Source organism: Bombyx mori, chromosome 6, assembly GCF_030269925.1.
Source record: "Bombyx mori chromosome 6, ASM3026992v2".
In the NCBI taxonomy this organism is placed as follows: domain Eukaryota; kingdom Metazoa; phylum Arthropoda; class Insecta; order Lepidoptera; family Bombycidae; genus Bombyx; species Bombyx mori.
This window is the reverse complement of record NC_085112.1, coordinates 7,644,917-7,658,800: the sequence shown is the minus strand read 5'-3', so window position 1 is coordinate 7,658,800 and position 13,884 is coordinate 7,644,917. Positions and strand designations below refer to the sequence as shown.

General features: G+C 37.0%; 1 protein-coding gene across 2 annotated transcripts in view; it reads right to left on the bottom strand.

Moving 5' to 3' along the window:
• The window catches only part of LOC101744668 (autophagy-related protein 16-1), a 168,092-nt gene that overhangs the window by 18,596 nt on the left and 135,612 nt on the right, over positions 1-13,884 (bottom strand). For both annotated transcript variants that reach the window (XM_038011746.2, XM_038011747.2), the window contains 3 exons: positions 13,528-13,612; positions 12,423-12,569; positions 5,049-5,184 (listed from right to left, as the gene is read on the bottom strand). In XM_038011746.2, the coding sequence (XP_037867674.1) occupies positions 5,091-5,184; positions 12,423-12,569; positions 13,528-13,612 (326 nt within the window). In that variant the 3' untranslated portion in view covers positions 5,049-5,090. The remainder of the gene's footprint in view (positions 1-5,048; positions 5,185-12,422; positions 12,570-13,527; positions 13,613-13,884) is intronic.

Sequence of the window (13,884 nt, the reverse complement as noted above, 5' to 3'; positions counted from 1 at the left end):
TAAGCGTAACCTTAACTAGTAGGTGAGCTCACGGGGCTCACCCCTCAAACCTGACGACGTTGCTAACACGAACCCTAGCAAGAGCCGTGCTTCGCAGAATCTACCACCGGATCGAAAACGCGACCCACTGAGAAGATCCGGCGAGGAACTCAGTGGGCTGTGTCTGAGAGTTAATTTACTCGTGGAGCCCTTCGTGGTAAGCGACGGATTTGGCGAGAACGATGACCGGTGCTTGAGGCACCTAAAAGCACTGTTAGTGGATCAGGAGGATCCGAAATGACGTGTTTAGGGCGACGTCGACTGCTTTCCATTGTCCGCAGGATCTGAATGTAAGTTTGCGATAACGGTGGATATTATACATATATTTTAATAGATAAAAATGACTGAAGTTTTGATAAATACACTTAAACACTAATTTAAATAATTTTATTTATAGTCAAATTTCAAATTATAATATCGAAAGCGTCTGAACAGAATTATCGAAAGAATACAACTATTGAAAAGTAGCGCATAGTGAGAAATGAGTATTTGTGCAACACGTTAATGATGGAAGGAAATCCTTCTCCTACATTCGCCCTAAAGCAAGTAGCGCTTGTAATGCGAACTCGCTCGATAAACGATTGGTTTCCCTAGTATATAACAGATAAATGGGATTCCTTGCCTTTCTTGTAAGTTAAAGACAATTTTTAAATACTTGTACATGTTTTTTTTATTTTTATATTTATTTAAAGCAGTATTAATAGCAATCTCCTCCTTAGTGCTTAAATTCAGTACATCTTCATTCAAGTATACTTGCTATGTACTGTTGTATAGTATATAAGTTTATAGGGTTACGTATTTAAATTGTTATGTTAACATTCTTAGCGACTATATGTGTTTAGTTATGATTTTAATTTCTAAAACTCTTCCAAATGCACTCATTTTTAATTATTACTCTGATACTACTGTCGCTTATTAAACAATTACATATTAAAGAAATAGGCTATGCTTTGTATTATTATTCCTATTTTATTGAGTGTAGATAAATATGAAATAAATAAAAAAAGGTTGTAAGATTGGTTAGAATTATGCTAACCAGAGCCACTCGTGTGAGATTGGATCGCGTCATGTTACTTTAAGTATTAAAATTGCCACGCAAAAAGACTTTTGCTATTATCAAAAAACACTTTCTTCGTTCACCATTTTATTTCGAAAGTAAAAATCGAGCAAATACTTGGACCTCTTTATTCAGAATAGTACGGCAGTTTTATGTCGCAAGACAATATGGTTCGGCGTCGAGAACCATACATACACTTACACAAAAACTTAATGAAAGTCGAAAGTCACGCTTTCACTTGTCGGCACTATTGTATTTTAAAGCAATTGTATACAACTAATTTCAATTGTATTTCTACACCTGAAGCTTTTGAAACAGGGTGGTGGAGTTTTGAACGAAAGTCGTTCGTGACGAAACGAGGTGCCATCTATTCTTTTATATCCATGTAATACTTTAACTATGTGCTGGCCTAAAATGTACATAATAGCGATAAAAACTAGAAAACCTAAAAATCGTTGTAGAAAGCGCGATAAAATGAATATATGTATTTGGCAAAGTTGTTTAGCATTCAAAATTGCGATTCCATTTTTGGGTATGCTCACACACATACCTACGTATGTAAATATAAATGAGCTGTATCCGAATCTCTCCGCGAAATTATATGAGTAATAAATTCTCGATTAAATCAACAATGTGTAGCTGACACCTTTTTTAATATGTATATATCTTCTCTGTAAAACACACGGCACTATGAATGACTTATGATATAGCACACACATAAAGCGTGATCCGAGAACAAAAACTGAGGACCTAAAATGGCTAAGTTTTATGTTTATGACTGATATAAAAACGTCATAATACTGTTTAACTAAGTAATTCAGAAGGACAAATATGAATGCTTTATGGCGTGTGAAATTAGAAATAAAAGAGGGGCCACACACTAGGCAGCGAACACGAAAGCTGAACAGCGTGTTAAGGCTTCTCAATGTTGTAAACCTTTAACCTGCACGTTTTTGTCGCAAAATACCTAAAATATTCAAAATATGTGAAAGCAGATTTAACGTTTGCACTAATACGGAATATATTGTGTTAAACTAGAAACTGTGACATGTAATTTGCAAATTCAAATCACTGGAATTTGAAATCAATTCTTTTAACTTTTTATTATAATATTCTTGATTTTTAAGCTATTGCATAGCTTTTAGCGCCGGCCTTGAGCGCAGCGACCGAATTATGAAATTCCGTAACGAAAAAAACCTTACACCCCTCACTCCGCCTACCATGTAGCTCGCGTTCAACACATTCACACGTTGCGCTTGTGTAGTGTTTGTGAATAAGCGCGTGGCATGACGTCACACTGCATGCGCATCATGAAAAGTCTGCCCATCTCTCTCTCGCGCGGTCTAGCTTATGAGTGTGAAGGGGACAGTTAAGGTTTTGCTTTTATTAATGTTTAATATAGCGTGGTCTTGTTTTATTAAAACAATAATATTAAATTATCATTGTCTAATTATAATTGCATAAGTTGATAAAAAATGCTATGCAATAGCTTTACCGCGGCAGTTCCCGAGTGCCACACGTTTGTTTTTTAAGTGTTACCATTGTAAGCAGATGAGCATACGGCCCATCTGACTGTAAGTAGTCGTCGTCGCTCATAGCTATCAGCATAATATCTCGATTAATACTTATAATAAATCCTTCGCAATCCAGAATAATCAGAATCATTTATTGTTCCGAAATTTTGTTGTTAGTTTGATAGCATTTCTTTGAATTCAAATGTTTTAAATATGACTTTAAGCTTGAAAACATACATCTTACCTAATCGTGCTACACATTAAAATTTAAGTTCAGTCAAGTGCAGCTACGAACAGACGAAGAAAACTAATTTGTATTAAAATTAATTTTCGTTAGCATAGACGACCTTATTATATTATTATGTCTGTTGTTAAACGTACATTAGACACTGCGACGTGAATGCTGCCACTCATCTTGAGATATTCTGTGACTACTCCATAAAGTATTGTAGGTATACATTTCTGCCCAATACCATAAAAAGTAAATATAAAACACATGTTTTATTTGATAAATTCTTTAGCAGCAGTATAATATGGAATTCGATAAAATATATATTTGACTCGTGTCGACGAACGAGGAAGAAATAACATTGTTTAGTGAAAAATTAACTCATAGAATTTATAAATTAACGTAATTATTGGTAGTCTTGTAAGCCAGCACGAAACTGCCCTGCCCAATTCTGCCGCAGAGCACTCATGCGTTCCGGTTCCAAGGGTGGGACAGCCATTATAGAATACAATTTAAACTTCGGCCTCACGTCTTAAGGTGGGTGGCGGCATTTATGTTGTGATGTCTATGGGACCCGGTTTGACAGAGTCGAACTACTTAACCGTGTGCTCGTTCACATATACATATATGCAATAAAAAGTATATATGGGTATATTTCTTCTGTGCGTGTGTTTGCCACTGAACTCCTCCTAAACGGCTGGACCTTTTTTTTTTTTTTTTTTTTCCTACCTAAGCTGATAGCCCTAGCGGCTATTTCAGCGTAGCCTTAACTTTAGTAGGTGAGCTCACGGGGCTCAAACCTGACGATGTTGCTAACACGAACCCTAGCAAGAGTCGTGCTTCGCAGAATCTACCACCGGATCGGAAACGCGACCCACTGAGAAGATCCGGCGAGAAACTCAGTGGGCTGTGTCTGAGAGTTAATTTACTCGTCGAGCCCTTCGTCGCAAGCGACGGGTTCGACGAGAACGGTGACCGGTGCTTGAAGTACCTAAAAGCACCGTTAGTGGATCGGGAGGATCCGAGATGACGTGTTTTGGGCGACGTCGACTGCTTTCCATTCTGTCCGCAGGATCGGGAATGTAGTTACCGGCGGCTACGATGAGAGGGTTCTCGTGTCGTGCCGCTTTATCGAAGTGGCGCATGGACGCCGACTGAAGATACTTACTGATGGACTCTAAGTCCAGGTCGTCATGGAGGTCGACGTTCCTGACGAACCACGGGGCTCCGACGGCTATCCTGCAAAAACGGGATTGAATAATTTGAAAGGATTTTAAGTGTATGCGGGCCGCGTGAGCGAACACTACACTTGCATAGGTCATGACGGGGCGTATGCAAGTTTTGTAGAGTGTCACCTTATTTCTAAGGGACATTTTACTTCGCCTACATATCATCGGGTAGAGACGTCCTAGAATGAAGGCGGCACGGTCGCGTACCGTCTTGATGTGGGGGCGGAATGTCATCCTACTGTCGAGGGTGACGCCTAAATATTTGACCTTCGGGGCCCACGGTATGGGCTGGTCGTACATCGTGATTGGGCGAACGGCGGGGGCGGGGGTGTTGACGCGCCTAGTCGGGAGAGGGATGCTCAGCGTGGTGTTCGGAGGGCGACCCCTTTTGAAGAGCACCGCTGTGCTTTTCGTGGGGTTAATGTCGATGCGCCACTTCCGGAACCACTGTCCCATGGTGGTAGCTGCGGTCTGAAGTCGTCGATGGAGCAACGCCTTCTTCCTACACGAGTAGTAGATGGCGGTGTCATCGGCGAAGAGCGCCAGATGGGTCTCCGGAGACCGGGGTATATCATTGATATACAAACTGAATAGTAACGGGGAGAGGGCGGAGCCTTGCGGGACTCCGGCTGTGACGTGACGGGGCCGGGAACGCGTTCCCTCGACTCGATATCGGAACGACGGCTGGACCGATTTGAATGATTTTTTTTGTATGCGTTTGGGTGGCACCCTGGATGGTTTAGATTCACAGCCCGGCAGATGGCGCCGCAGTCGGTACCTAGGTCATTTATCTTTCCTAGAAATAATTTACGAGTATATGGCAAAACAACGTTTTCCGGGTCAGTTAGTGTATATATATAAAAGTGTGTAGTCATGTGTCATGTATACATAGCATCCAACATTATTTCATAACATAAAAACATATTTTTAGTGTGCCACAATTTGGAACTTAGATATTAAAATAGTAATAGTTTTTGAACCTGTTCGTTTGGTGGCGGAGGCCTTGGTGCCTCCCATGCTTGTCACAAGTCCCCCCATATGAGAGCACGTTTTCCTCGATCCACTGAGGCCAGTAGTCCAGACTGGGGGTGCCACGATACAGATGTCACCGCCGTCCTGAAAACATTACCACGTTCATTGTCCGATAACTGTAAGATGTAAATTGTAAAAGATATGCAGGTGAACTGGCCCACCTGAAGTCCATCGACATAATTTATTTATTTATTCATTTATTTAGTTGCATCAACAATATAAAATCACAAATAAATATTTTTTATTTATTTATTGCGTAGGTGGGTTCACGAGCAAATGGCGTGGAATGATCCGAAATAAACTCTTGTTACGAGAAGGTGGTCACGACCCTCAGTATTGAGGAAATCGAAGCAAGAAGATGAAGAAGGGTGGATGAGCTCACGGCCCACCTGTTGTTAAGTGGTTATCGGAGCCTATAGAAATTTACATAGTAAAAGCCGCCGCCTACCTTGAGACTTGAGTTTTAAGGTCTCAGTTTTTACAGTACAACAGCTGCCCCACCTTTCAAGCCGAAACGCATTACTGCTACCTCCACTAAATACATAATATAAAACATTGAGAAATTAAAGAAGTACATGACAGATGTCACCTCAATTATAGGTGCAATGGACAGTGCAATAGTTGACTCCATCTTGAAATTTGAAAAGTAAGAATAATTGAATAAAAACTCAATGAATGATTTTAAGAAATTTGAACTCCAGTATAATACCTTTTCATTAAGTAACAAAAGTTTTAATATCTACACTTATTATAAAAACTAATTAGAAATAACATAAAATAAATAAATGCCGTCATTCACGTTCAGACATGAGGTCGAGACCTCAAATTCTATTGTATAACGGCTGTCCCGCCCTACATAATTAATTCCCATCAACATTTAATTTACTATATTTCAGTTACGTAGCAATCCAACACGTCACATCCTCAGAGAAGAAATAATAATATAATTAACTTGATAAATAGCTCTCACTTTTGATAAAGTGTTATCGCCAGTTTGGATGGCATCTTCATCGGGTAAAGACTCACTTTTTCGTCATAAATGAGCGGCCCGCATTCCTAGACAAACATTTCGACAAAAATCTAAGTTCATCAGGTCGTAAAACAAAACTGCCCCAGACACTTAATTTTATTGTAAAACTGGAGCATTTTTGTTTCGAGTCTCTCGGACCGTTAGTCCGTTCTAAGAATATTGCATGAAGACACTGTGAACGGTATCCGCTTTATATGATGACCGTACATTACGAATATTATGTGGACTTTAAATCTGTGTCACGAGCACTTAAAAGATACTCATCATAGCCTTTATTAATACAAGTGAAGCGATACCGACAAAAAAGCTTCAACAAATGAAATAGTACGGCCACATTAAAAAAAAAAAGTCAATTGACCGGATGATAATATTTACGTTGCATTATCGAATATGGAAGGATTTGATTCAACTGGATATCGAGGCACAGAATTCAAATTCCGTTCGCGGCTTTGATTGTTGAAGACCGCTACGTTCTAGTGCATCGTATCTATGCAGGGCGGGACGCCTCATAAACAAGAATTAGCGTCGGGTTTGTTTGGCTCGTTTACACATACCGCTCCCGGTTTTATAACGAGCCTCCAAGCGGCCGAAGTTACATCTAATATGGAGTCTAGGAAGCAACGTAAACATGAACAAATCCGGTACCGTACGAGACCTAACAATCGTTTCCTCATATGTAATACGGCTTTCATAATAAACTTTTATTGAACAATTCGGTAGTGGTTTACACATTTATATCAATCAATCTATATATTAATACGTGAAGCAAAAATTTTGTATCTCTTTTTTACGAAAATTGCACGGACCGAGGAGTATCTAATTTTCCACATTTATAGAGAATATAGAGAAGAAGTGCACAATGCTAATATTTTTTTAAAATAATGCATAAAAGATACATTAAATCAATAAAGAAAACATTACACACACTACATACCATGTATTTGACGCACACATGCATGCATACTATTTATTGTCAAACTTTTGTTCTTGACGTCTGTGGTCAAATTGAGAATAGAATAAATATTGTTTGCCTTTATTTATATATTTTTATAGTGTAGCTTTGGCAAAATTTGTGATTATAGAAGTATAAAATACAATCATAATAGTGTACCAACTTGTTATACAATTCCAATTAATTATAGTCGAATTTCGACTACTGCGGGACCTCTAGTAACTAGTAATTTATGACCTATTATAGTGAACCGGTATACGATTAAGTTAAATGCTGAGATGGTTGTAAGGGTTCAAGCGCGTTGGATATCTTTAAAGCGGCCGTAAATTATAGTTAACGTATTCAAAAATACAAAAATTGAAGATTGTCCGTTGATCTCTGGTGTAGTAATAGTATGCGTATCGATGAGTTTTATATTCAGGTAAACTACAAGGTAATAAATATGTAATGGAGAGTGCGTATCTCATTCGCGTCGCTTCTTGATTCATACCTTATACCCGAGTTACACGCCTTCTATGTTCGAAAACAGGTTACCCAATAAAGTAATTTCAAGAATCTATCTACTTCGGTCGTTAGCCTTTCCGCTACAAAAAGCATGCACCGCGATTAGTTGGTACCAACGTTCGTACACATTGCCTATATAAATGAGCATTCGCAATGTTTACTGCTAAAGCTTTTATTTAGTGCTGTCCGTATAAGTCAGCAATACTACGATTCTGCTTTATACTGCCTGTAATCCTCAGAGATGTACAGCTTTTTCGGATACTGAAAATACGGTCACCGTTTATGACTGTGTGGGCGGTGTACTCGTTCGTTTAAGTTCGCAATAAAACTCGCACATGATAGCAGAGGCATGATGGGCGATCGGTCAAACGGCAATTTATATGATACTTATCGAGACAATGTTACGTATTTTAAATATCTACAAGCTAATAAAGCCGCTTTCAGACTACGCTATAATATAATAGTATATAGTATATAGCTCATAGCACAACAATATCGCACACCATACATTGTTATGGACACGTTCACACTGTACTGTACTAAATATTATTGGCTAAGTATGGGCTGCTATACTACATGGCACTATAGTATAGCGTAATCTGAAAGCAGCTTAAATTCGAGAAAATTTAATTTATCACATGATCTATCGCATGCTGCACTATCTGCTGTATAATTCTGGTCTGTTCGATATTATTTCAAACTAGCTGTACCGGTCCGTTTCGCTGGGCATTTAAAATTAACATTATTATTTCTCACCCCCACAAAGATTCTCATCATTAACGCCCCCCCAATTGGTGTAGGGAGTCCAACACTCACATAAATATTAGCCTATCCATTATAGTACATGTATTTTCTACATGGATACCAAATTTCAAGTCAATCGGATGCATGATTGAGTAGTTATAACGGAACATCCGTAAAAACCACTGTAGATTTTTATATATTAGTATAGATTTTATACTATGCTGCCAACAGTGTCTTATTCGTCAGAGCTTTACTTAAGCGAAACGAAAGTTCAGTAATAACGTTCAACATTTATTAGGTAATAATTTTCAAAACGTATAAATAAGTAAAATATAGCGTACACTTATTTATTAAACATCGACACGCGATGTCTTGTTTAGTCGAAGTACATGTTCTGAACAAAGCAAAAGCGGTCTACGGAGAGTCAGGCTAGCATGAAATACCAGTCTTTGTTTTCAAATTATCACTTTAGCCGGTAATTAATTTGGTACGCACATCAATGAAAATTTTGTGAATTGAGTACTGTTTTTTATACGTTTGACTTAATTTCGTTGACAGCTTTAAATTTTTTCAACATTTCTTTTGCTTTTTACATATATCTGTAACTTAAATTGACTTTTAAATAATATTATTCAATTATGAACTTCACTACATAGTATAAAACAAAGTCGCTTTCTCTGTCCCTATATCTGTCTGTCCCTATGTATGCTTAAATCTTTAAAACTACGCAACGGATTTTGATGCGTTTTTTTTAATAGATAGAGTGATTGAAGAGGAAGGTTTATATGTATAATAGCATCCATTAAATAGTGAAGAAATCAATAATAAATTACAGTTTCCGAAGCGAAGCGAGGGCGGGTCGCTAGTTTATATAAATATAAAATCTATACTAATATTATAAAGAGGAAAGATTTGTTTGTTTGTTTGTTTGTTTGTTTCGAATAGGCTCCGAAACTACTGGACCGATTTGAAAAATTATTTTTCCATTAGACGCCGACATTGTCCCTGATGAACATAGGCTACTTTTTTTAATTTTTTTTTTTTTGTTTCATGTGAGTTTTAATGTTTCCGAAGCGAAGCGAGGGCGGGTCGCTAGTAATAAATAAGCAGATTAGAATGATCGACAATTACGAAACGGAAAAAGATGATTTTTTTGTCCATTCATAACTAAGAGCTTTTATTTTCTGCGAATTATTATTCAATTTTAACTATTTAGAATTTAAATCTTAACAGTTATGCGAGTATAGTAAAGATCTATCAATAAATCAAACCGATATCTCATGTTGTTAACGTGTCGCCGATGTTTCGCTTAATTTTCCACGGACCTCCGGCCGCGAGCAATAGATTAGATAGCCAGATCTGCAGTATGTAGCATGCGACAGATTACACATCAAAGTGTGTTGTCATTACAAAAGCGAGAACATCACATTCGGAACAATCGGGTCTCGTTATGAACTGCGCACGTGATCTATATGCAAAACTGTTCCCATCATTACATTATCAAACAACCATGTAATCTAATAGCAGTCTAATAGAATATAATAACATATATTCTGTAAGATTATAGAGTATTTCGGCCACCCATGTAGAAACGGCTAGAGTACTTCAAATAATTACATGTCATAGGTTTTATTAAAGTACGAATTACAGAGAAAAAAAAAACTATACCTAACCATTTATTATGTCGAATATTAAATTCATAAATTGCAAGTATTACGTTTGTAAAAAAAAAAGAACTAACAGGAAAATGTCGTACTAGATAGGTATAATAGGATTTTATAATTTCAATCATTAATGAAACATTTCATTAATTTAAAACCACGATTGCAATTTAGTATTCAATTAGGAGCAACGTTTTGAGGTTTATCGTTTTCAAACTTAGTTAATCCTATAAAAGATCGCCCTCCAATACAATTATTAAACGCAAAACATTGTTCTAAGCAATCTTTATTGTTCATCTCGGTTCGTTTCGATATTGTTATTCTCAAATTGATTTCGACCGAAGATGATAAGAGTTTAATGTCGCAACGGTACATGTGGAAACCGAAGATACGTCTGTTTCAATATTGAATTAGACACGACTGTTTCCAGCAAGCGACCGCCTGTCTTTACCGTTCAGACTAACAACAAACACTAAATATAAATATGCAAGTACAAGTGGCATAGGAATGTTCCTTTTTTTTAACGTTTTATTTAATGCGAAAGGTATTACTTACACAATTTGCACGTCATGTCTGCTCACAAATTAAAACAGATCGCATTGAATCAGATTGAAGCCTGCAGTCATGGATATAACGTGTTTTATTTTCCATTAAAGATTCAATGCAATTGTATTTTGGTGTATAATCTCAATGCAGACAGAATAATTGTGTGCCTTGATCTTACAAAATACATTCGATTCTCTGGCGGCTGTGTCCCGGAGGCATTCCTCATTGTTTAGTTTAATGGAATCAGACAGGTGGAGAGATAGGCTTAATGCCAAATAAATATGCAGCGTACGGTATGGGAAAGAGAAATTTGCAATGGTGAGACAGCCCGAGCCAATGTTGACCTCACGATTTCAATTGTCCATGCGAATGTTACGGGGAACCGAACGATGTCACGAATAAGACAATTTCTTGTTTTAAATACAAGGTCAAATATCAATGTCTTACTTGATTTAAACGTTATGGTGGAAGATATAAATTTACTCTAGTTCGGAATGACACAAAGTCGGATAATCGTGATCTATAAACGGACAATTATCTGTTACCGACATTTTCCACTCAAACCGTATATTTGCCTGAATTATTTTCTATTAAAGTTTATTTTTCAGCAATATTACATATTTTTAAGCCATTATTTGTTTTATTAAAATTTTTGATTTAGTAAATAAAAACGAATTTTACAAACTATATACAGGATAACCTATATGTAATTATTTTTAATAACGTAGCTTTCTAGTTAACTTTAACTTTCTAGTTATTTTCGATCATGTATTGAGTATAATACATGTTACTAAAGTGGTACCATAAATATGGGCTCAACAGGTCGAGTGGTAATCAAGTTTATAATTGACATAGATTGAATTTTGTGTTCAACATACATAATTTAAGATACTGTATTTTATTTGTTTAGTGTTTCTCGATGTAGATTGACAGGCTCACGGGCACACATGCTATATTAAGTGATGAGCGGAACGTATGAAAATTAAAATGTGAAACCGCCATCCCCATAACGACCAATCTCTTACTTCTTGACACCCATTGGAATAGATAGGGGTAGTGCTATTTAGAATGTATACAGCCAGATTTTTTTTTTATTAAAAAATAATGTTGCCTTCTTAAAATTATAGTTTAAACTATTTTTACGGTTTAATCTCGTGTTTTTTTATTGTTATCCTAGTTTTTCCGATTCGTAATAATTGTATAATTACAGTTTTCGTGGTAATCAACGACGAGTAAGGTGTTATTCGTCGATATTTGAATAAGGTGCAAACTACCGCTGAGGTTCATTAAACAAATAACCTTTATGTTTCTTTGCACACAGAAAAAAACCAACAGTATCTTGAGGTCTTGCAGTTTGTTAGACTGAGATTTAATTTTCACGATACCAGCCAAATTCTCTATTAAAGTTAGGATGTTTATTTATTTCAACAACTCCGCGGACGATAAGTTATATTAGCTATTTTTCTTTTGGATTTTGTCAAAAATTGTAAATATTCATATAATAAAATAAAAATAGTTGACATTTAAAGTAAACATAGTTTAATTTAGACTTAAAGTTCTTAAATATTTGCTTGGGAACATCTTTCTGTACCCTACTAGTTTTGCGTTACCTTAAATAAATAATCAGACAAAACAGAAGACGAATAAATTGTGAGCCTGATATCGGAATTTCTGATTGATTTCATAAAATAATAAAAATTTCAAAAGTTGTTCCTCAAATCTATTTTGTTATTATATAATCGCTATTTATGAATGAAGTAGTTATCTGACAAATAATTTCTATTTTGGTTGGATATTTTTATTGAAATTGTCCTTAAATTTAGTTTTCAGTACCGGTAGCTGGTAACGATACTTTTGTCATTAAAAAATATTGTTGTATGCTCACGTGTGATCCTTCAGAGTGGTTTCAAGTCGTCCAGAATACGTGTTCCACACGAAGACTACGCCGTCCGCGGCTCCAACCGCCAGCAGACGTCCCCCGGGACCGAACGCAGCCCGAGACCAGTCACAGCCAACTTTGAACGCTTCGTTACTGTATAAATAATTAGTATTTTAGATAGAAGACGTCGTGGCCTAAAGGATAAGACGTCCGGTGCATGCGCATCTAGCGTGGTAACGGTGTTCGAATCCCGCAGGCGGGTACCAATTTTTCTAATGAAATACGTAACAAATACGTACGTACGTTGGCAAATGTTCACGATTGACTTCCACGGCGAAGGAATAACATCGTATAATAAAAATGAAATCCGCAAAATTCTAATTTCCGTAATTACAGGTGTTGGACGTCTTGTGAGTCAGCACGGGTAGGTACCACCACCCCGCCTATTTCTGCCGTGAAGCAGTAATGAGTTTCGGTTTGAGGGGCAGCCGTTGTAACTATACTTGAGACCTTAGAACTCATATCTCAAGGTGGGTGGCGGTATTTACGTGATAGATGTCTATGGGTGCCGGTAACCACTCAACACCAGGTCGGATGTGAGCTCGTCCACTAATCTATGCAAGAAAAAAATATGTGTAGACAAGTTCAGGACTAATCTGGTGTTAAGTGATTACCAAATCCCCAGAGCCCATAGACAACAACAACGTAAGCACCTTGAGTCATGAGTTCCAAGTCTAAGTTTCAATCAAGACAGGAACAGGCAGCGTGGTGGTACCTGCCTACAACCTCTGCCACCATTTACAGCAACAAAAATAACACGATATTTTCAATCGACTTAAAATTCGATTCAGCTTTAACACAAGTAGCTTGCAACTTGTAAATTACAAATAATTTACGAGGCATTACGACGGCGCTATAAATATATCAAATTCTAGTTTTCGATAAATATGGATCATTCATATTATTTTGTTCATGGATTTTGCAAGTCAAAGACATGATAACGTGGTTCGAGACAGATTTATTGATTTCATTTTAAGATTTCTGACGGTTCGAATACTTCGGTGATCACGAATGGCTGACATATATATTTAATGCAAATATAAATAAATACCTGAACGATCGCACGATGGTGTTCATTCGCAGATCTATGAGCTGTATTGTATCATCTCTTACACACGCTAAGAGATAATTACTGTCTGGAACAAGAAGAGTTACTGTTACAAAGTTCATTATTAAGATCAATAATATTTATGTATTTTCTTTAGGCAGACAGACCTCGCACCTGTTGTTGAGTGGTCAGCGTCACTCATGGGTTTCAAACAACCTAAGGCGCTGCCTACCTTTACAGACTGTTCAAATCTAGTCTGAAGTAGGACATGTCATGGTACCCAGGAATAACCGTGGAAGGAAGTTTATAATAAACTCGGATTCATAATTCAACTTTTTTTCTAATTCAATGATTAAATCA